At 49.8% G+C, this 19,472-nt stretch overlaps 4 protein-coding genes across 8 annotated transcripts; 3 read left to right on the forward strand and 1 right to left on the reverse strand.

Annotated features, from left to right (window-relative positions):
- The first annotated feature begins 118 nt into the window (after positions 1–118).
- LOC147041451 (E3 ubiquitin-protein ligase RNF31-like) lies at positions 119–7,227 on the forward strand. 3 transcript variants are annotated; one of them, XM_085938688.1, is made up of 24 exons: positions 119–220; positions 782–979; positions 1,064–1,210; positions 1,279–1,434; positions 1,505–1,564; positions 1,624–1,768; positions 1,962–2,111; positions 2,194–2,344; positions 2,409–2,512; positions 2,613–2,761; positions 2,875–3,105; positions 3,284–3,556; positions 4,168–4,353; positions 4,415–4,621; positions 4,707–4,880; positions 4,948–5,046; positions 5,227–5,316; positions 5,389–5,503; positions 5,575–5,687; positions 5,771–5,884; positions 5,969–6,017; positions 6,105–6,201; positions 6,310–6,475; positions 6,653–7,227. In XM_085938688.1, the coding sequence occupies exons 1-24, from the start codon at positions 188–190 to the stop codon at positions 6,719–6,721; spliced, it is 3,276 nt and encodes a 1,091-aa protein (XP_085794814.1). In that variant the 5' UTR covers positions 119–187; the 3' UTR covers positions 6,722–7,227. The 3 variants fall into 3 exon arrangements, with proteins under 3 accessions (XP_085794814.1, XP_085794816.1, XP_085794815.1); XM_085938690.1 differs by having other exon boundaries at positions 126–220; positions 771–979; XM_085938689.1 differs by lacking the exon at positions 119–220 and adding an exon at positions 289–621.
- A 198-nt stretch (positions 7,228–7,425) lies between these two features.
- Positions 7,426–10,756, forward strand: irf9 (interferon regulatory factor 9). 2 transcript variants are annotated; one of them, XM_085938691.1, is made up of 10 exons: positions 7,426–7,552; positions 7,837–7,936; positions 8,236–8,358; positions 8,444–8,615; positions 8,696–8,844; positions 8,980–9,052; positions 9,132–9,191; positions 9,255–9,629; positions 9,696–9,811; positions 9,883–10,756. In XM_085938691.1, the coding sequence occupies exons 1-10, from the start codon at positions 7,461–7,463 to the stop codon at positions 10,012–10,014; spliced, it is 1,392 nt and encodes a 463-aa protein (XP_085794817.1). In that variant the 5' UTR covers positions 7,426–7,460; the 3' UTR covers positions 10,015–10,756. The 2 variants fall into 2 exon arrangements, with proteins under 2 accessions (XP_085794817.1, XP_085794818.1); XM_085938692.1 differs by having other exon boundaries at positions 7,837–7,922.
- emc9 (ER membrane protein complex subunit 9) lies at positions 10,747–12,529 on the reverse strand. Of its 2 annotated transcripts, XM_085938694.1 has the most exons (6): positions 11,958–12,527; positions 11,812–11,888; positions 11,672–11,741; positions 11,479–11,573; positions 11,015–11,218; positions 10,747–10,925 (listed from the first exon to the last, which is right to left on the reverse strand). In XM_085938694.1, the coding sequence occupies exons 1-5, from the start codon at positions 12,150–12,152 to the stop codon at positions 11,038–11,040; spliced, it is 618 nt and encodes a 205-aa protein (XP_085794820.1). In that variant the 5' UTR covers positions 12,153–12,527; the 3' UTR covers positions 10,747–10,925; positions 11,015–11,037. The 2 variants fall into 2 exon arrangements, with proteins under 2 accessions (XP_085794820.1, XP_085794821.1); XM_085938695.1 differs by having other exon boundaries at positions 10,747–11,218; positions 11,958–12,529.
- Positions 12,530–12,884: 355 nt separating this feature from the next.
- Positions 12,885–16,606, forward strand: LOC147041454 (neutral cholesterol ester hydrolase 1-like). Its single transcript, XM_085938693.1, has 5 exons — positions 12,885–13,545; positions 13,886–14,108; positions 14,502–14,571; positions 14,865–15,036; positions 15,151–16,606. The coding sequence occupies exons 1-5, from the start codon at positions 13,408–13,410 to the stop codon at positions 15,769–15,771; spliced, it is 1,224 nt and encodes a 407-aa protein (XP_085794819.1). The 5' UTR covers positions 12,885–13,407; the 3' UTR covers positions 15,772–16,606.
- Positions 16,607–19,472: the final 2,866 nt, after the last annotated feature.

Here is a 19,472-nt window from a genome sequence, read left to right on the forward strand (position 1 = left end):
ACCCGGTAACATTATGCATTTTTAAAATCTAGTTTATATTTCAATCTTCTCCGTTTTACCAGCAAATGTTACTGTGAAATACCCAAACCACACCGGAAGTACACTCAGAAGCGTTTTCAGATAATGTCTACTGTGAAAGAAAGTGCAGCGGACCAGAAGTACAGTAGGCAGCCAAACTTCCGCCTTCATGCTACTTTCAGGTCCACTCGTCCAAATTAAGGTAAAATAAACGTCGCTGTTATTCGTAAATTATTCTCAAATGTTGTCTTTTGGGTACTCGGGGGTTAAATTTAAAATTAAGTCAAGTTAAACTTGTGTGTACGCGGTGACGCTTCTTGTCTCACTAAAGCAAAGTTTGAATAAATGGAATGTCGACGTTTGGGTCTTATGGAGCTACAGTTCAAGTTGTCAACTCGATCAATATTTATTGGAAATACGGTTTATGTGTGTGTGTTTATTGATTGACTTTTTGTTGACAACAACGGTAGCTGGAATGTTGCCCTGGTTTGGGACTTCCCCTTGACAGGAGCCGACCAGCGTCAGTGAAACTAGGAAAGACAGTTTTAGCTCAGACATTGACAGAAGAAACTAGCAGGGACACTACGACGACTACTACTTGATGTGATTGAGTTGAAGTTCTGATGTTCTTGTACATTGTTGTTGATACCTGTGACATCTTTCTTTAACCACAAGGACCGATTGTTGCTAACACATTGTACCATACAAATTGTAACGTTTCTCTGCTCTTTAAGTGTACAAACTATCTAAAGTGCCTTCCCAGTTTGATCGGGGGGATCGGCAGCAGATGGAGGAGGCCAGGAGGAGAGGCATGGCCCTCCTTACCTCAGGGCAGAGCCAGGCCGTAAAGACCGAAGTCCAATTGATGGCCAACTTGCTGCTGCCGCTGTCCCAAAAGTACCCTCACCTCCAGGTGGAGACCATGTTAAAGGAAAATGTGTCTGGCAGCAACAGAGCTCAGGTCAACACTTCTCATTTTGACCATTTTTCTGGTTAAACTTTCCTCATACTGATTTCATCCAACATGGTGTGCTCTTCCTCTCAGGTGTTGGAGTCACTGAATAATTTGGTGAAGGCCTTGAACATCCTAGAGAAATACGGCTGCAATCTGACCAGCTTCATCAGGCCCAAGTTCTGGCGCATAGTTAAGTACAACAACCCGGTCTTCAGATCCACTGTGGACGCCATCCAGGTGAGCACCACCCCCGGCGTCCCCTTCTTGCTCAAACCGGCACCCGAGTATTGAGTTGCCATTGCTAGGGCGGCCGCATGGTGCTTCACCTTTTTGGCTACACCAAAGAGCAGTTGGACGGGCTCAGCTTTCCCGATGACGTCACCGAGCCTGACAGTGAAACTGTCGCCACGGTGACGCTGGAAGTCATGATCTTGCGTTCGGAGCTGGACATGCTCATCAAGGTTGGACTTTTCCGAAAGGAGCTTTTGAATATCGCTGCTGATTCACGATGACTCATTTCCCCATTTGTAGGGCATCCATCCTCATCAGGAAGTCTTCAAAGACTTTGTCCCGGGGTTGGACGTCCAACAGGTCAGTGTACTATTTGGAAAAGGCAAGTTGAAGAAGTACTGATTTATTTTTTCTGGCAGGATGCGCTGGTGACTGACGCCACCGTGATCCCGCCGCCAGGGAACAAGTCAGCGCACAAGCCGCCTCCTCCCCCTGTGCCGCCCAAGCCCAGACTAGCCGGAGTCGGCGGACAAGCTCAGAAACCGCCACCGCAACCATCATCATGTCAGTTGCCACCACAAACCTTCACTTTGAGTGCAGTGTGGCCATTGATGGAGTTTATCCATGAAGAGGGGCTTGAGATGTGCTGTATAGTGGTGGTCATGTTATGCGGGCTCCCTCTAGTGGCATATGGGAGAACCACTGCTAAAGTACACTTGGCTTGTGTTTAACTTGAGCTTGGAAATTATGTACGCAGCGGGTGAGTGCAATCTGTGCGGCGGCTCAGCGGCACTACTCTGCCGGTCGTGTAACGGACAGTCCTTTTGCGACGCATGCGACGACCTCTTCCATCGCCACCCTGCCAGGAACAATCACAAGCGAGACCGAGTACTGAAAGCCACGCAAGGTAGGTTGCGTCAGCGGCGCCCTCGTCCTCACCGTCGTCTCTTCACATCTTTCTCACCCCGGACGTTTTGTTACGTGCAAAGGGATGTGTTCCATCTGCGGCGTGTCGCCCGCCCACGCTCAGTGTGCCACGTGCGAGCAGATGTTGTGCCGCAAGTGCGACGAACTCTTCCACTCACATCCCGAGCGCAAAGGACACAGCAGGACAACGGTGACGCCCACCAAGAGCAACGGGTATGCCTCAAGATCGATTCCTCGGTGGTTATTCCCAGCGTCGACTGTCATTTTTCGCTTCCAGCGCTCCTCGGCCCACGTGGACGTGCATTCACTGCGCCGCCGTCAACAAGCCGCACGACTCGCTTTGCGCCATGTGCAAACGTGGCTCCACGCCCGCCAACGCAGGTCAGACGTGTTTTAAATAAGCATTAGAAACATTTGTTTCGTCGTAAGATGACTTCGCTGCAAAAACAAAACAATGATCGTCTGGACGGTGTGTTGCCAGAGTGGCAGTGCAAGAGCTGCACGGTCATCAATCCCGGCAGCAGCGTCCTGTGCGAGGTGTGCGAGCGCCCCCGTCTTGCCCCTCGCCCATCGATCACCCCGGTTCTTTCCAGCCCAGCTTCGAGTTCTGGTTCGAACGCCGGAGAACAGGTTGGTCATCACAGTCATATACAATGACTGAGTTTGTGGTCAAGCACGTCCTCTGCTGCCAAATGTTCCTTTGTAAGATTTGAACTCCCGCTGGATCGTTTTCTCTTCCTCAGCTTCATTGGACGTGTCACTCGTGCACTTTCGTCAACGCCGCGTCCGCAGAGGCGTGCGAGGTGTGCAGCTCTCCGAGCAAAGCGTCGGACGGAGCTCCGCGTCCTCCCGAGTCCTCGGGTGGCGTCGGGCACAAAGGCGCGCCGCCGCAGCCCAAGCCGAGAGCCAGCTTGGACGCCAAGAGGCAGGAACGCATGAAGGAAGACGGGCTGCTCCTCGTACGCCAGATCAAAGTAGGAATTGATCTCTCACAATTACAATTTGCAACAGGGTATGTGCAGAATTGCTGATTGATGCCACAAGGAGGTGCCAAAGTAACATACTTGACATAATTGTGTTGATTCTGAGCCAAAACTTTGGCCAGAAGGTAACTCTCATCGAACAGTCCAATGCCCGCCGTGTTTCCCGCAGGAGGCCGAGAAGCGCGGCATCAGCCCCGAGGAAGTGTACGCTGCGCTGCGCTCGTGCGGCCCCGGCGTCAGAGACCCCTGCGATTGGCAAACGTCAGAACTGCCGCACTTGCTGGACGAGATCTGCGCCATGGCGGCCTCGGTGCACACCGGCGTCGCGACCGCAGGCGAAGGCATCAAGCTGTCCAGGGCCGAGGCCAAGCTGGCCTGGCTAGCCGCGGGCGGCGACGCCGAACGAGCCGCCACGCAGCTGCTCAGGGACCGACAGATGAAGGTATGACCGTAGCTTCACCTACTCGCCGTAACCGTGGACTGAAACACCTTAAAGTTTTAACTCCAAGCACCACCTCAAATAATCCTCTCAAGTAGCACAAAGGTGATTTGTGTGACTCGAAGCATCCAACCTCCAAACACTCTCGTGGGAGGACAGTTTGGCTCTAAATCCTTTCGAATGACCTCCAGCTTGCTGGCACATAAGAGCCCCATCCCCTGCAATATTTAGCTCCAAAAGTATCTTGGCCTGAATTTGCCCTCAGATAACATCAAATAAATCAGCAGTTTTACTGAGGCGTGAGGCTGCAAGGGAGGATTCCCATGTTTAAATCTGTCAAAGTTGTGGAGCTTCCAACCAGCTAGCAGATGGCTCACACGCTTTGTTCAAGGCTAAAGAAACACACACACAAAACAGGATTGCAGAATCTAAATTACACAGCCACCCGCAGTAGGTGAAAGTTCATCAACTGGTGGAGCAAGATCGAAACTCTGGAAGTATTTTCTAAGTTGACGTTTTTGCGGGTGGACCGCACTTTCACTTAGTCGAAGCGATTTGAGTCCAGGTCGGAAAATGGCTGCCGGCCCAATGGTGGTGTTACCGTGTGTGCGCAGATGAGCGAGTTGAAGTCTCTGGGCTTTCGAGACGCCGGTCGGTGCGAAGAGGCCCTGCGGCAAAGCGGCGGCGAGGTGAAGGGAGCCCTGTCGGTGCTGCAGCGTCCCCTACTGGACGCCTTCCACAAACGCATCTGGAGCGAGCAGCCGGAGCCGACGGTGGACCCCAACCACCCCGACAAAGAGGTGCAGACCTTCAAAACAAAAGCCCCGAATGCATCCGAGCTAATGTCGGCGCTCCCCGCAGCGGATGTGCCGTCGTCTGCTGGCGTTGTACGAGCTCCCCAGCTGGGGGCGCTGCGAGCTGACACTGTCGCTGCTGCGAGAGCCCGACGTGGCCTACTCGCTGGAGGACGTGGTGCAAGCGGTCAGGGAGTCGCACGACCGCGACTTCATCAGGCGCGTCCTCAACAACGAGTGTCCCTGCTGCCTGAGCATCTTCCCTCGAAGCAAGGTCAGCAAAAAAAAATTTAAAAAATTCCAACCACTGCCATTTGAATGTTTTCCCCACGTAGCAATTTGTCAAACAACTTGTGCAGATGCAGTCTCTGACGTCGTGTCAGTGCTCGGTGTGTCTGGAGTGTTTCACGCAGCATTTCACCATCATGGTGCGCGACAGGCACATCTGGGACATGGTTTGTCCCATCTGTCGCGGGCCCGACATCACCGATCCCGAAGAGCACGACAGCTACTTCTCCACGCTGGACATCCAGGTGCGAGCCGCGGACAGGTTACGAGGGGGAGGGGCTGCCGTGACCTCACCGGATTTGCCCTTTGCAGTTGCGGGAATGTTTGGAGCCTGACGTCTACGACCTCTTCCACAAGAAACTCACCGAGCACGTGCTCAGGAAGGACCCCAAGTTTTTGTGGTGCAGCCATGTGAGTGCGCATGCTTCACATTTTAAGCACAACAAAGACTGGACGGACCATCGGTGATCGCACTTTTGTTGCTAGTTGTTTCCAGTCCTACTGTCACTTCTTCTGCGTAGTCTCATGAAAAGCTCAAACGAAGCGCTCGTTTTCGCATCTATCCCTTTGTCCTTGTTTCTTGTCACGCAGTGCGTGTCGGGCTTCATTAACGAAGGTGACCAACTGAAGGTGACGTGTCTGTCCTGCTGCAACAGCTTCTGCGCTAAGTGCAAGAAAGCGGTGAGTGCCAAGCCGCACCCGGAGGGAGGTCCGATACGCCCACGGTTTAATTGCGTCTGACCGCCTTGACAGTGGGAGCCTCAGCACCAGGATCTGACCTGCGATCAGTTCCAGCAGTGGAAGCGGGACAACGACCCCGAGTACCAGAGGCTGGGCCTGGCCGGCTACCTTAGGGACAACGGCATCAGTAAGTGACAGCCTGCCGTTCTCAATCACTCGCCGAAGGTTGCAAGAGTGAGCGCGGCCTTGTCGTCGCAGCCTGCCCCCACTGCCGCTTCCAGTACGCGCTGACCAAAGGCGGCTGCATGCACTTCAGCTGCTCCCAGTGCAGGTACCAGTTCTGCAGCGGATGCAACAACCCTTACTACACGGTGGGTACAGGCAATGTGCTTTTCTTTGTGTCTCTTCTGCTGGAGGATAGCGCGAGAGTCCTTTTTTTTCTTTTCCGTTGCAGACGGGCTGTAGGATGGAACAGTGCCCATTCACGAGCCTCCACGCTCATCATCCTCGGGACTGCCTCTTCTACCTGCGGGACTGGGAGGCCACGCGGCTGCAGGCGTTGCTGCAGGTGCGAGCGAGCGAGCGAGCGCGCCGCACATTTCCACAGCTTCCGCAGGTTTGCTCACATGTCCGATCCGCTCCCGTTTGTCAGAGGAGCGGCGTGGACTTCAACACGGAACGTTCGGACGAACCGCAAGCGGGTGAGAATGACCGACAATCGATTGTTTGTAAAGAACATTGCGTTTCTGCCTTCCCTAAAATATTTTGCGCCCTCCCGCATGACGCAGACACGTGCGGCGTAATGGAGCAAAAGGACGAAGGCGGTCAGACCGTGGACTCGCCGTGCGGCGTCCAGACTCAGCCGGGCCAGGCCGGACTCTGCGAGTGAGTACGACTCTCCTGGCTTATCTCCTCGCGAACTACACTATTGTAACATTTACAATGGTCTGAGCTCACTCCAGTGTCAGACAACGCAGCTTTTGTTATGTTCAGGAAACACTACCGAGAGTACCTGGTCAGTCTGATCAACGCTCACTCGCTGGACCCCGCCCCTCTGTACGACGCCCACGACCTGATCCGAGCCTGCGAACGCTACCGGGTGAACACGCGGAGGGCCGACAACGAGGATGACAACGCCTACCACGCTCGAATGCGCAAGGTGAAATTGAATTCCAATGCGTTCGACTGCTAAGTTAGTTAACACCTTAACATTTCTCCCATTACTTGTGCGCATTTAATGTTAGTTTGGGAAAAAGCGTGCGCATGCACCGGGACTAGGATTAGAGAAGCACAGGTGGCCAACACCAGTTTGTTTGACTCTGATGCTTTCCTTTAGAAACTAATGGAGGTTCCTCTCGGTGAAAAGGTTCCCAGGAACGCAACTCACCAGCATCACAGAAGCTGAGCCAGCTTTCGTCCGCCGTACATGCTGTACATTGATGTAGAATGATAGTCCAAAAAGTGAACCAAAAAAAAGAAAGCAAAACTGATTGTCTATCCTATGGGTGTCAAACTCCAGGCCCGGGGGCCAGATCTGGCCCGCCACGTCTTTTTATTTGGCCCGCGTAAGCAAGTCATGTCAACTTGCACGATCCACCCGTACCGAAATTTGTAAATTGCATGTGCAATAAAAAATGAATTATGCAAGATTTTTTTAAATCTTTTTACAGAAATGGAAGATTTATAATTGATTGAAGAAAATATTATTTCTGATTTCAAAACTAGTATCCATTTGTTGTGTACGTATTATTATGAGAAGATTAAACATTTAATTAGTGTCACTGTCATAACGGCCCTCTATAAAATTGAGTTTGACACCCCTGTCTGTTCCTCTGTATGTACTTGAACGTGCCAAGATGATCCATTTTGTGCTTTATTGATGATCAATAAATATGTCATCTTCAAACACTTGCTCACGGTATGTGGCATTTTACTAGCCCAATAACATAATTGCCGTCATCATTTTTGATTTTTGGAAAGCAGGACAAACACGCGGCCGCCGTCTCCTCGACAGAAAGAACAGCTGCGTGCGTTTGTGCTCTTTTGTCTCCCCCTGGTGGCCAGCACACGATAGGCTTCCATGAAGTCACGTGATTTCAGCGAAGGGCCTCCTGTGCTTCTGCGCGTTCGCAAGTCTCCAGTCTATGCAATACACAATACACAATAGGGGCGCCGCCCACAGGAGCGCGCACACTCAAGTCGAAACAAGCAGCAATCTTCTGCGGCGGCGAGCGAGGTAAGCGAAACTTAAATCCACTTCTGGATTGTCACCGTAGATTTTTTTCGACGCACTCTTAGCTTGCTACATTTTATTGTTCTTGTTTGTGCCACCATTTGTCGAATTGAGAAGATTTCGATAGTTGGCTGACAAATAACGAAAGTATTTTTTTTAGGGTCTCGATCGCGGAAATGGCGTACTGCGGTTGGCTTTTTTTCACTTTTTTTTTTTATTTCTGAGCTAATGATGTGTTATGCATATTTTGTGTGTATTTCCCCCCCCCCCCCCCCACCGCGCCTCAGAGTGCCTCGGAGTTGCTTGCGTGGGAGTCATGGCCTCGACGTCGCCGCGACGCACCCGCAAACTTCGCTTGTGGATGGTGAAACAGGTGCGCGCATTCGCGTGAGTCGGTGTGCTACAGAAACTCTTGAAATCGACTTTAAAGAAAGGGAAAAAGTCCCCTCACCCCTCTTACAGTTTCATTAAAACATCTTTTCACTGTTTTTATACTTGGGCCAAAGCGTCACTTGGTATTAGGGACCTTCTTCAGGGCAGGACTCGGTCCGTATTTATTGTCTATTGTTATTGCTTCTCCTAGTCACCATGACACCCTGTGTAATCGACTCGGGCAATGGGGAATTTAAAAACTATCACTGTGAATGCAGAAAATGAATATCACCCTAAACGCCATGTGTTGGCAGGTGAGCAGCGGTCTTTTTCCGGGTCTGAAATGGGAGGACGAGGCCCAAACCATGTTCCGCATCCCCTGGAAACATGCCGGAAAGCAAGACTTTCGCAAGGATGAGGATGCCGCCATCTTCAAAGTGAGTGTCAGCATGTTAGCAGAAGTACACAAGGAGAAAAAAAAAAAAAAAAGCAAGGCGATACAATGTGTTGTTTGTCGTTAAGGCGTGGGCCGAGTTCAAGGGCAGGATAAGCGACAGCAACCCAGCCAGCTGGAAGACACGTCTGCGCTGCGCCCTCAAAAAGAGCCCTGAGTTTTGCGAGGTCGTGGAGCGAGCCCAGCTGGATATCTCGGAGCCGTACAAAGTCTACCGACTGGTACCGCCCGACGAGCAAGGTGAGAAAGGACCGCTCGCTTGTTTTTGGGAACGTCGATGTCAGGGCGCAAACGTGAATTCCACGTGTACGTCTGTCAAGGAGCACTCGTTCCGGAGAAGAAATGTAAGAAAAGCGTCCGAAAATGCAAGCGCAGGAGCAACAGCAGCAGCGACGACGACACGGCCGCTGAAGACGTCCCTCACGTCAAGCACGTGAAGATCGCGGCGGACGACGGCAAAATTGAGCCAGTGCGTGTCAAATCCATCCAAGTGTGCAAATTGAAATCACTGCACAACAAGAAAAAGAGAGCCTTGTTCTGTTAGCTCATTAGCATTCTTAGCACTACTAGCTTACGTAACTGTTGTTTCGTTACCGTGGCTCAGATCGACGAAGACATCGGGCTGCGGCCCGAGCATCTCCTGGCGGAGGGGTTCCCGGCACTGATAATGGAAAGCCGTGAGTTTGAGCTCACGCCGACCGGCCCTCGTAAGAACCTCGACTTACTGACGATGTTCTTTTTGCGCCTTCTCTGCAGCGCTTAACGAGATCCAACTGGACGTGTGCATCCAGGAGAGTGTGGTGCCTCCACAGGAAGGTAAGCGTCAAGTGTGCAAGATGACAAACTGTCAAGAAAATTACAATAAGTGCCCTTGCTCAGACAAGGACTCGCTGCACGTGGCGGTGCACTACTTGGGCCAAAAAGTGCTGACGCGACACATCCGGGGGCCCGACGTGCGGGTGCTGTACGTGCCGTCCTCCTCGCCCGCGCCGCCCACACCGGCCCCCCACGTCTGCTTCCCGCGCATCCACCTGCCGGAGCCGCCGCCTTCGGTGTCTGCCGAAAGGGCGGCGCTGTTCTCCCTGCTGCCCTTCATAGAGAAGGGCGTGGTGCTCACGTCCACCCGCCAGGGTGTCTACGGCCGTCGCTTCTGCCGCGGCCGCGTCTTCTGGACGGGGCCTCACGGCGGCCCATCCAAGATGGAGAGGAACTCGGAGCCCGTCCTGCTCTTCAGCAAAGATACCTTCAAGAGACGTGAGTGGAAATCTTTACACTTCAAACAGAAATCTTCAGCTCGCTGCATAACTCGTGACTTTTCAGAGCTGGACAACTTTTGTGTGAATGGCGGCGAGCCGCCACAGTGCAGCCTCACTCTCTGCTTCGGCGAAGAACTCAGCTGCACCGAAGATCCGTCGGAAAAACTCATCACCGTTCAGGTATTGGAGCGGCTGAGGCGGCGCTCCTTTGGACGGGCGTGTTATTTCATGTTGTTGCCGCTGGATGTCAGGTGACGCTGCCGTGGGCCGAGCAGCAAGTGAGGAGCGCTTGCCCCTCGCTGGACCCCTTCGACCTCCTGCAATCTCCGCTGGAAATGATCACACTCAACATGGTGGACGTGCAGAGCGATGAGGCACTTTGACGGAAGCTGGCGCCGGCCTCTTCCCCTAATAGCACCAAAGTCACTTTCCTCGATGGGCGGGCCGTCCTTTCATCAAGTTTGAACCACCCCCCCCCTGAAAATCTTGAATGGAACGACCCGGGACACACTATAAACCGCGAGCAAACGCTGCAAGTCCAAGTTGCCGATTCACATGGAATGTCAAGGTCACATCTTCAATGGGACAGAAAAAAAGTCCATTCTGCATTTCCAGTATGAGTCTTGGAACACACAAAACAAGCAGCAGAGGCCCAAAGTGCACGTAAATATTTACACAGAGTTCAACACTACGCATGTTGGTGAGAATATAACGATTAGGCCAAATGAAAAAAACGCTTTTGCAGGTGTTCTTTTCAAAATGGTAATTCTCGTCCTAGCGTTTATGTTGTGCTCGCGTCAGCATAAACCTGATGTGTCACCATTGTATTTATGTCTGTCCTACTGGGACACCCAAGAAAAAACAAAATGTGTATTGCCCTATTTACATTTCTTAGGCGGACGTGAGCCGAGGATAAAAAAAACACATAGTGAACCGTGCATGCTTGAATTCACCAATTCACTTTTTACTTATAACTTAGTCACTGTTTTTGTGCATGATATCAATGAAATATGTTGATGTGATTTTACTGTCTTTGACACAAAAGTAGTGCTATGCTGCTATCTTCTGGCACCTGAATCAAATATTTTTTTTTTTTTTAATAAACACCAAAGACGTGTTAACTTATTTTTATTAAACATGCTCACTGAAATGTTAGGGTCCTTTTATGTCACGGTTGGCAGAAAAATCCCTCGTGGGAGAAATATGGAGTGGAGTCATCTTGGGATGTGTTTACATATCCTTGAAGTCATTATGACGCTTAGGTGGGGCTCACATCACCCTTGTCATTTTTCACCTTGTGTTAGTAAAACAAAAAGACAAACAGTGAAAAGGCTTCAATGGCAGACGTGCCAACGACCAAAAAAAAAAAAGGTAATCAATTACTCGAAGCTCTTCTCCCTTCGCTTCTAGATGTTCCCATTGGCCGGTGAGGCCAGCTCGGCGATCTTGGCGTTCAGCTTCTGATTGGTCCAGTCTCTGGTGATGTCATCCAGGTGGCTGTCGAAATCCACCAAGAGCGAGTGGTCACCCGACTCCAACATCTGGCCGGCGATGGCGCGGGTCTCCTCCCACTGCCTCAGCATGATCCTGCGTGGGAAGAAGATCAAATAAAAACCAGGTGTATCATGATTTCATATCACAGATTCAGTTTTAGCATATCTGCCTTCCTTTCGGTGATAGTTTGGGGTGTTTAAACTGAGGTTTCCTGAAACTGGGAGTGACCATCGGTTTGAAGCAAGCGAGAGTGAGAGCAGGTGCAAAGAAATGCTCTCAAAACTTGGTTGACTCGAATAAGTGATTGCAACTGTTTTTTTTATGTAGCGCATATTTATTTTACAATTCCTTACGTGTGCTTGTTTTTCAGCGTCCACCTCGAGTCTCTGCGTTCGTACATGACGATGGGAGGGACACGGTAGTCTGGAGACATTTTGCTCCCATCCAGCTGAGGGACGGGAGGGTGACAAACACAACAGATGATGGATGACACTTCATTAGGTACAATATAGTTTACGGCGACCAAAACGTTTTCAAGGAGCTGACCATGAGCAGAACGGCGCCGTCGAACTGTTCGGCAATCTTGTCAGCGATCTTCAGGGCTCCTTGCGTCGGACTGTAAAAGGGTCGGTGGCTTCCGTCGCTAATCTCGAAATGCTGCTTGTCAGAGCGCTGCCGAGACTTACCTGCAATCTGACACGCAGGCGTTGGCTTGGTAGTATCCCACAATCCTTTGCCGGGTCTGCGAGCACCACACGTCCACCTGCAGCATGACCATTTTTAGCACACGTCACACTTGAGGTGGTCTGCATTCATCATGCGCCGTTCTTACCTGTGTGAGTGCCAGCTGGGTGACGGGCGCTAGGGACAGGTGCGAGTGCAGCAGCGGCACGCAGTCAGTCACACAGACGGCGCCCCCTGCCGAGCTGGAGGACAACAGCACCCCGTTGACGCTGCAACGGGGGAAGAGACAGGCGTGCAGGTACATCTTGACGTACGCCCGGCATGACAGCTCCACTTCGCCCATAACGACGACGACACAGACAAGCCGGCTTTCGAGGATACAACTACGCCTAATCGCGAGCAACCGACCTAAAGGCTAAAAGTAGAGGTCGAGGATGTCTTAAAATTAGCATTTACGCTAAACACAATCACTAAATCTATGATTACGTTGATTAATATAGATTAAAAAAAAAAAAAAAATTGTAAGCTGTTGCCTAAACCGTTCAACTTGTTACCAACGTGCAATTATCCATTGAAATACATCAGCCAAGAGCGGACACGTTAACGAGCCTTGTTGACAGCTACTACATCCCAGTCGAGGGGTCTAACTATTGCTAATGCTAAAGGGCTTCAATCATTGGCCAGCATAGTGACGTTGTCTTTACCGATTGGAGGAAACCATTACAAATCATTTTTGGTTCTTCTGCATCGTCACGTTCTGATCTTTCGCACACCATTGGTTAGCATTGTGTGACGGTCTACCACCTGATTGGAGGGAATCCTTGTCAATTGTTTGTCTTTCTTTTGTGGGCTCGTCATCCGAAATCAAATGTTTTTATCGTTGAAATATTACAATCTTTTAATAATCATTCGTTAGTTTTGATTTGGTCGAGCGGCTCATATAAAGGGTTTATTCATCTGTTTGTCTATCGCAATGATTGGTCAACATTGTGACGTTCCCTTTCATGATTGGGGGAAAATATTTGTCAATTATTAATTTATTCGTTTTCCACTCCTCTTAGCGTGCAAAAAGCTTTTTAGCGAGGAAGAATATCAAATCAAACTATAATGTGTTTCTAAAAGAAAATAGTTAACACAACCCTCGGCTGTACAGCTAATTTAATCTTTACTTGTTGGTAGGGTCACCAGGTGGCAGTGTTAGTGTGGCTTTGACGAATGAACGTTTTTTCCGCTGTTTATATTCTTAAATGTTAACATCATACTTAGGTTTTACCTTGTGCGATGTTAATTTAACGTCTTAACATATTGATATTTCCCATATTATCCCAGTGAGGACTACATTTCCCAGTCGTTACGCAAGGCCTACACTTTTTCCGTTCACACGTCTTCAAAATAAGATCTTCCTCGCAACAATTCATTGCTCAGGCGATCATAGCGAACGTCAAATATAACTTTTATTTTGAAATCAGGGTCTTTGCCCGGCGTTCAGTATGTGCTTCCTCCAACCTGAGACCCTGGGAGGGACCTCGAGACCCGGGCGGGGAGGGTAATTGCGAGCGCGCCGAGGCCCCGGCCCGGTACACACTGACGGCCAAGCGATGAGGCTGCGTTTCATCGGAGCCGTGCTGCTGGCGGCGGCGGCCGCCTATTACGTGTACCTGCCGCTGCCCGCCGGAGTGAGCGAGCCGTGGAAGCTGATGCTGCTGGACGCCCTCTTCCGGGGCTTCATGCGTGTGGTGAGTCCTGACAGGACAGCTGGACGAGGGCGGGGCTGATTATTATTTAACATGGATGAAGATGAATAAATAGATGCTCATGAAACTCTCGCAGCATCTATTTGTCTTCATTTGATTGCTTCTCTTATTACACTTGTGTGTAAAGTCGATGCTCAGGGAGATCAACTGCAGCATGTGACCTGTATTTACGTAAGCGCAGAAGCCTTGTACAACACGCTGGACTTGTTCTGCTTGAATGCAGTCGTCACTAGCTCTCACGCCCAATTTCTTTCTTTCTTTCTCTCGATTGATTGCTTTTCTGCAACCTGGATGACCCCCGAGGCATCTGTGCTGTGTGCAGGGTGACGTGGCCCAGGCGCTGGGCGTGTGCCACCAGGTGCACCTGCTCAACCGGGTGGTGACATGGGCCGAGGAGATTGAGGCTCGTTCAAGCTCCGCCGTGCTCGTCAGCGATGGACAGTTGGGGGGCATACCCGCTCGCATGTTCCAGGCCACGGGTGGACACAGCCCCAAAAGGGGGGTCATCTACTTTCACGGCGGAGGGTGGGCGCTGGGAACTGCACGTGAGTCCAAGTCACTACATCGAGCCAGATATATATGTCAATCAAAAGCTAGACATGGCTAGATAGCTATTATCAATAAGAGCACGAGTCCAAGTGGACTGTTATCTTTGGAGACTGATTTACCGTGGCCTTGCAGCAGAGGTCGCTGTTGCTCCGAGAAAAACAATTGATACATTGAAATAAAATGTACAAATCACCATTGGTGACTGGAATGAATTCATAATTGGCCCGAAGAATCAGGTTAAAATTCCTCAGTATTTTTCATTTTCTCATCTTCTCATCTCTTTTGTAATTTGGTTGAAGCTCAGACCAAATGCACACCACTAAAAATGACACTGTAGATTTAATTGACATCACGTGACAACTTCCCCTCCTTTTCTTCTTTCTTTACAGGGATGCGATCGTATGATCTCCTGTGCCGCCAAATGGCGGAACAGCTGGATGCTGTCGTCATATCTATCGAGTGAGTATTGATGAGAGTGAAAATAATTGAAGCCATCAAAGTCAAATTGTAGCTAAATAAATGTTTCAGAAAAAAAGTTCTAAAAGATTAAATTAAAATATGTTGCACTTAAAAATTACATTTAGCGTATGAGTGAAAAAAAATTGAAGCCATTGCAGCATTTGTTCAGTGATTACCATGAGTTACCATCAGAGGGAGCCCAAGTACCAGACTTTAACACGTATCAGCATTTGTCCAACTCCATGCCAAATAGTTATCACTGCTTTTTTCCTGTTCATGCCCCTTTGTCGTAGCTACCGTCTGGCTCCAGAGGCGGTGTTCCCGGACCAGTACCACGACGCGCTGGCGGCATCGCGGGCCTTCTTGTCCCAGGAGGTCGCCGAGCGTTACGGCCTGGACCGGGAGCGACTGTGTGTGTCGGGAGACAGCTCAGGAGGGAACTTAGCTGCAGCCGTCGCGCAGGAGGTGAATCACACTTCATCATTTCCATTAAAATAAAAAGAAAGAAAAATAGCTGAGGCAGCATCGGTTGAGTGATGAGCATGGTTGACATGGTTGTGTGTGCGTGTGTGTCTACAGCTGGGCGCCGACGTGACCCTGATGGCACGCTTCAAGGCCCAGGCGCTGATTTACCCGGTCCTGCAGGCGCTGGACTTCCACACCGCGTCCTACCAGCAGAACCGAGCGGTGCCCATCCTCTTCCGGCCCGTCATGGCCCGCTTCTGGCTGCTCTACCTGGGTGCCGAGCGGTCCCTAGAGCCGGCGCTACTGCTCAACAACCACAGCGCCTCGGACCAGCCGGCGATTGGCCCGACCACACGATCCCGACTAGACTGGACCGCTCTGCTGCCGGAGGAGCGCAAGAAGGACTTCCGGCCGCTGGTGGCGGAGACGGGCTCGCCGGGGCTGCTGAGCCTGGTGCCGGCACTGTTGGACGTGAGGGCAGCGCCCCTGCTGGCCAAGCAGGAGGCGTTGGCCAAGACACCCGAGGCGTACGTGCTGACCTGCGAGTTCGACGTGCTGCGGGACGACGGGCTGATGTATGCCGAGAGGTTGCGGCAGGCCGGCGTACCAGTGACCAGCGACCACTATGAGGACGGCTTCCATGGCTGCTTGTCCTTCGCGCACCTGCCCGTTATGTCCACCGTGGGTCGCCGCGCCCTCGACAACTACATCCGATGGCTGGACCGCAATCTCTGAGGCAAGGCCGAACGCTTTTATTGGACCAATTGAGAAAACAAGTTCCACGGCTTCTATGTTGACAGTAGCTAGCAGGCTAGCTAATATGTTTCGGGAATCCTTTCATTTTCATTCAGGGAAACCCAAGTCAAAACTGTCTGGTACAAGAAGATGGTTTGCACCCCCCACTAGTCTAAACATTGCATTCTGATTAATATTGCAATGGTGGAACTAAGCAGCAAAATGCAAATGTATTTAACTATCTCAGGGGACGGCCATCTTGTCACTCGCTGTCCACTGAAAATGACATGGCAAGGCCTCGCTTTGCCAACGAAATAGACATAATAATGAAGAAAGATGGTAAACAGAGTCACAGATGGTACCTGCTGCCAGCAATCCAAAAAAAAAGACACAAGCCAAAGAAGAGATTGACGCTTTTTATGGTTTGATTTGATCACTGGAAGCTCGCTGCTTTTCATTCCCGCTTTAGGCCAAGTTGGCCTTTTACTTGGAAAATTTCAGAGCAAACAATGAACACGGGCGTGGGCCCACACGCACACGTAAAACACGTAAAATAGTCTAAACACACACACAACACAACGGGCGTGGTGGTGGCTTGTGTGACGAGACGGCGGAGAGCTGGCCCAAAGGCACGCCCGGGCGCCGCCGTCATCTGCGCATGCGAGAACCAGCACCAGAAGACAACTGGCCTTTGAAGTGTCACTCTTCTTTACATTCAAACTTGCCCCATCCCAGCTTCCACTTTGTTCCTCACAGACACGCTCAATATGGCCCCGCCATGAAATAAATTCAGCTGAACGCTGTTACATGCTGTTGCTGTTTACTAAGAAGCAAAACGGGGGGGTTTTTTAAGGGGGGGGGGGGGCAATTGTAACAAATGGACTGTACCAAGCTGCAACAACTTCTAATGCTATTTTCAGTGCAGTCACAATTGGGACTTGAACCTCACTTGACATAAAAGTGCAGTTTTCCAACAGGCATAACTTGTTCAAGGGAAATATAGTTTTTGTAATATATATATATATATATTATTTTCTTGAAAAAATTAGGACCATCTTTGGGAAAACAGTCTTGGTTTATTTTCTATGCATCCATCCATCCATCCATCCATCCAAGCTCCACACAGGAAGGGCTGGAGGTGGAATTGAACCCACACCCTCTGAACTGTGAGGCAGACGTGCTAAGCAGTCATCCACTGTGCCGCCCATCTTGCTGTATTTAGCCTCTAAAAAAAAAAGATTCCCCTCGGTTGCAATTTACTGCCATTGACGACTATAAAAGTCAAAGATCAATTTGGAGCGGGCTGCCCTTAATGAGTTAAAATTCAATCTTTTTTTTCTTGAGTCGATGATTGCCCAATAAATTGACCCCAAAAAATAAAATCAATAAACGACATTCCAAAACAAATATGTTTTTATGGTTCAACTAAGTTCTTGGAAAATTTTGTAAGATAACATCTTCTTTTCATATTTCCTTCAAATTGTCAATTGTCAGGCCCGATACCGGTTGAATCCTTGTTTTGGTATTTGTCATTTGGCATCTTTGGCGACTTTGGCAGTTGCGACGCAAACGTTCTCACGCTCATTCCGCGTTGACGCTCACTTGTCAAGACATCGGCACCCGACGAATTTCGTGTTCCGCCACCTCGTCTGAGCGGAAGAACATTTTGCCGCCATGTGTGCGACACATGAGCGCTAATGAGTGACACATGTCCCCTTCGTCGCCTGAAGACGAATCTGCAGCCTTTTGGAGCGTTATTGATTTGTTTTCAGCTTGAGTCTTGTTTCCTGCGCTGCGGTTTTGGCCGCTAACCCTCGCCGAGGGCGGCGACGTGGCGTCACTGCCGCTCGGAAACCATTTGGTATCCTGTCACCCGGCACAATTAACCCACATGTGAGCGGCTGGCCGTTTCTAGAAAGAAAGAAAGAAAGAAAGAAAGAAAGAAAGAAAGAAAGGCCGACCTAGAGAGAGAGCGATATTTCAAACATCATCTTTTGCAAACTCAGACATTACGTGGACATTGTGATTGACATTTTATGGAGTTCCAGGCGGTTCACAATTGAGTTACAACCCACCACACTTTTTTTCTTCTTCTTGGACATCCTACAATTTGATTTACACCTGACACTTCCTCCACTGAATTATGTTCGGGTATCGTTGTACAAGAATGTGATACGTGTGTATGTATGTGTGTGTGTGCGCCCGTGCATAGTGGTGGTGGTGGGTGGGGGGGGGGGGGGGTTCTCCCTGTTGGAGTTTGTTCCAAACCTGCAGACCAGCAAAAGAGCAACAAGACATCCAGCTGCGATTCGACTGTTCTCGCTGATTGAAAACAAACACTACTGCGGCTGCCACACATGTGGGCAAAGGGGTGGGGTATTCTGGCCAAGGGGGGGGGGGGGGTTCTCCCCCGCCATTAATCAGAGCCTGGATGGATGAGGTTGAAGAAAAACAACACAGGCGCTGGCGGCAGTGGAAACAAGCTGCCAGAATGCGAAAGGAAAGCTGCGGCTGGGAGCAATTCTCTGGGGAGAATGTTATCGCAACCGCTGAGGGCCACATTGTTCACTCTTCCTGACAGGCCCGACGCGTGGGGGGGCATCGGGCACCAGGAGGGGAGGAGAGTAATGACTGGGCCTCTGCTTGGCTGTTTCCACACTTTTGGTGGATGCTGAGCAGAAAACTCGACAAATACTTGATGAAAAGTGTGATGATGTAACTCTGCCGTGACAACAAGTCAAGGAGTGACATTGGGAAATTTTATCCCATCAGCACCTTTAATTGTTCACTCGTGTTTGCCTGTGAACTTTACTCTACATTCCTCAAATGAAATTAAACAACTCAGAGAAGAAGCAAAAAAAAATGGTTGAGATAAAGCAAATACAAGCAAGAATAGAAATGTTTGGAAAGTCCCCAAAAGTTTGTTACGCTGTGACTGGTCAGCTGTCAGCTTGACGTGCCCGCATGGCCAACCCCATTGTGTGCGCGCGTGCGTGCGAGAGAGCCAGATATTGTCGGGAGGGCGTCGACTTTGGCACGTCGACAAGAAAATAAAATTTATCAGATGATGTTCACATTTGGATTCTTTCTTTGTTTGCGTAGCCAGTCAACACGTCAGCTCGCTGCATGAAAGGCCCAAATGAACTTGTTTTTTTTTTTATGACACACTCATTTGGTTCAACTCCAAAATAATGGTCTACTCAGTTGTACTAATAGTATAGAAGTTGGAAAATCTCTACATCATGCATGTTGTCACTTATTTGTATCATATCTGGCTTTTTATCGGTTTGAGTCAAATGAACATTCTCTCCTTAACGCCCCCTCCATTTTTTTTTTTCAATGATTGAAAATCAATTAAGCCATCAAGGCCTTCAAGACAGTTTCTGTCACACGGCATTCAAAAAGTGAAGGTCTAAATGTGCCTTTCCCGAATGTGTTAGCATTACCATATAGCTGGTGGCTTTTAAATACTATGGTTGTTTTAAATCGTTTTTTTTAATATATTGGTTTCATGCCAATAAACAGCTTGAAGCTTCTTTTTTCAAGAATCCTTCACAACTCGCCAAATTGCATCTTATTGTCGATGGACATGAGTTTACTGCCTGGGATGTGCTAGTATATACGTGTATGTAGACATATGTTTGAGATTGGTAACTCGTTGAGCACAAAATTGTAAACATATGCGAACGTATGACTTTTTA

The sequence above is a fragment of the Syngnathus leptorhynchus genome, chromosome 19 (genome assembly GCF_054491065.1).
Source record: "Syngnathus leptorhynchus isolate UIUO chromosome 19, UIUO_Slep, whole genome shotgun sequence".
NCBI classification, from domain to species: Eukaryota; Metazoa; Chordata; class Actinopteri; order Syngnathiformes; family Syngnathidae; genus Syngnathus; species Syngnathus leptorhynchus.

What these genes read in the sequence shown, in the direction of transcription:
- LOC147041454 (XM_085938693.1), top strand. Translation starts at nt 13,408, where the DNA reads ATGAGGCTGCGTTTCATCGGAGCCGTGCTGCTGGCGGCGGCGGCCGCC. An exon ending in GCTGTCGTCATATCTATCGA is followed by an intron (nt 14,572 to 14,864) that starts GTGAGTATTGAT and finishes CCTTTGTCGTAG; the next exon opens with CTACCGTCTGGCTCCAGAGG. An exon ending in CTGCAGCCGTCGCGCAGGAG is followed by an intron (nt 15,037 to 15,150) that starts GTGAATCACACT and finishes GTGTGTCTACAG; the next exon opens with CTGGGCGCCGACGTGACCCT.
- LOC147041451 (XM_085938688.1), top strand. Translation starts at nt 188, where the DNA reads ATGCTACTTTCAGGTCCACTCGTCCAAATTAAG. An exon ending in CCACTGTGGACGCCATCCAG is followed by an intron (nt 1,211 to 1,278) that starts GTGAGCACCACC and finishes TGCCATTGCTAG; the next exon opens with GGCGGCCGCATGGTGCTTCA. An exon ending in GCGCTAAGTGCAAGAAAGCG is followed by an intron (nt 5,317 to 5,388) that starts GTGAGTGCCAAG and finishes CCGCCTTGACAG; the next exon opens with TGGGAGCCTCAGCACCAGGA.
- emc9 (XM_085938695.1), bottom strand. Translation starts at nt 12,152, where the DNA reads ATGGGCGAAGTGGAGCTGTCATGCCGGGCGTACGTCAAGATGTACCTG. An exon ending in GCCTGCGTGTCAGATTGCAG is followed by an intron (nt 11,742 to 11,811) that starts GTAAGTCTCGGC and finishes ACCCTTTTACAG; the next exon opens with TCCGACGCAAGGAGCCCTGA. An exon ending in ACGGCGCCGTTCTGCTCATG is followed by an intron (nt 11,574 to 11,671) that starts GTCAGCTCCTTG and finishes CCCGTCCCTCAG; the next exon opens with CTGGATGGGAGCAAAATGTC.
- irf9 (XM_085938691.1), top strand. Translation starts at nt 7,461, where the DNA reads ATGCAATACACAATACACAATAGGGGCGCCGCCCACAGGAGCGCGCAC. An exon ending in GGCACTGATAATGGAAAGCC is followed by an intron (nt 9,053 to 9,131) that starts GTGAGTTTGAGC and finishes CCTTCTCTGCAG; the next exon opens with CGCTTAACGAGATCCAACTG. An exon ending in CAAAGATACCTTCAAGAGAC is followed by an intron (nt 9,630 to 9,695) that starts GTGAGTGGAAAT and finishes GTGACTTTTCAG; the next exon opens with AGCTGGACAACTTTTGTGTG.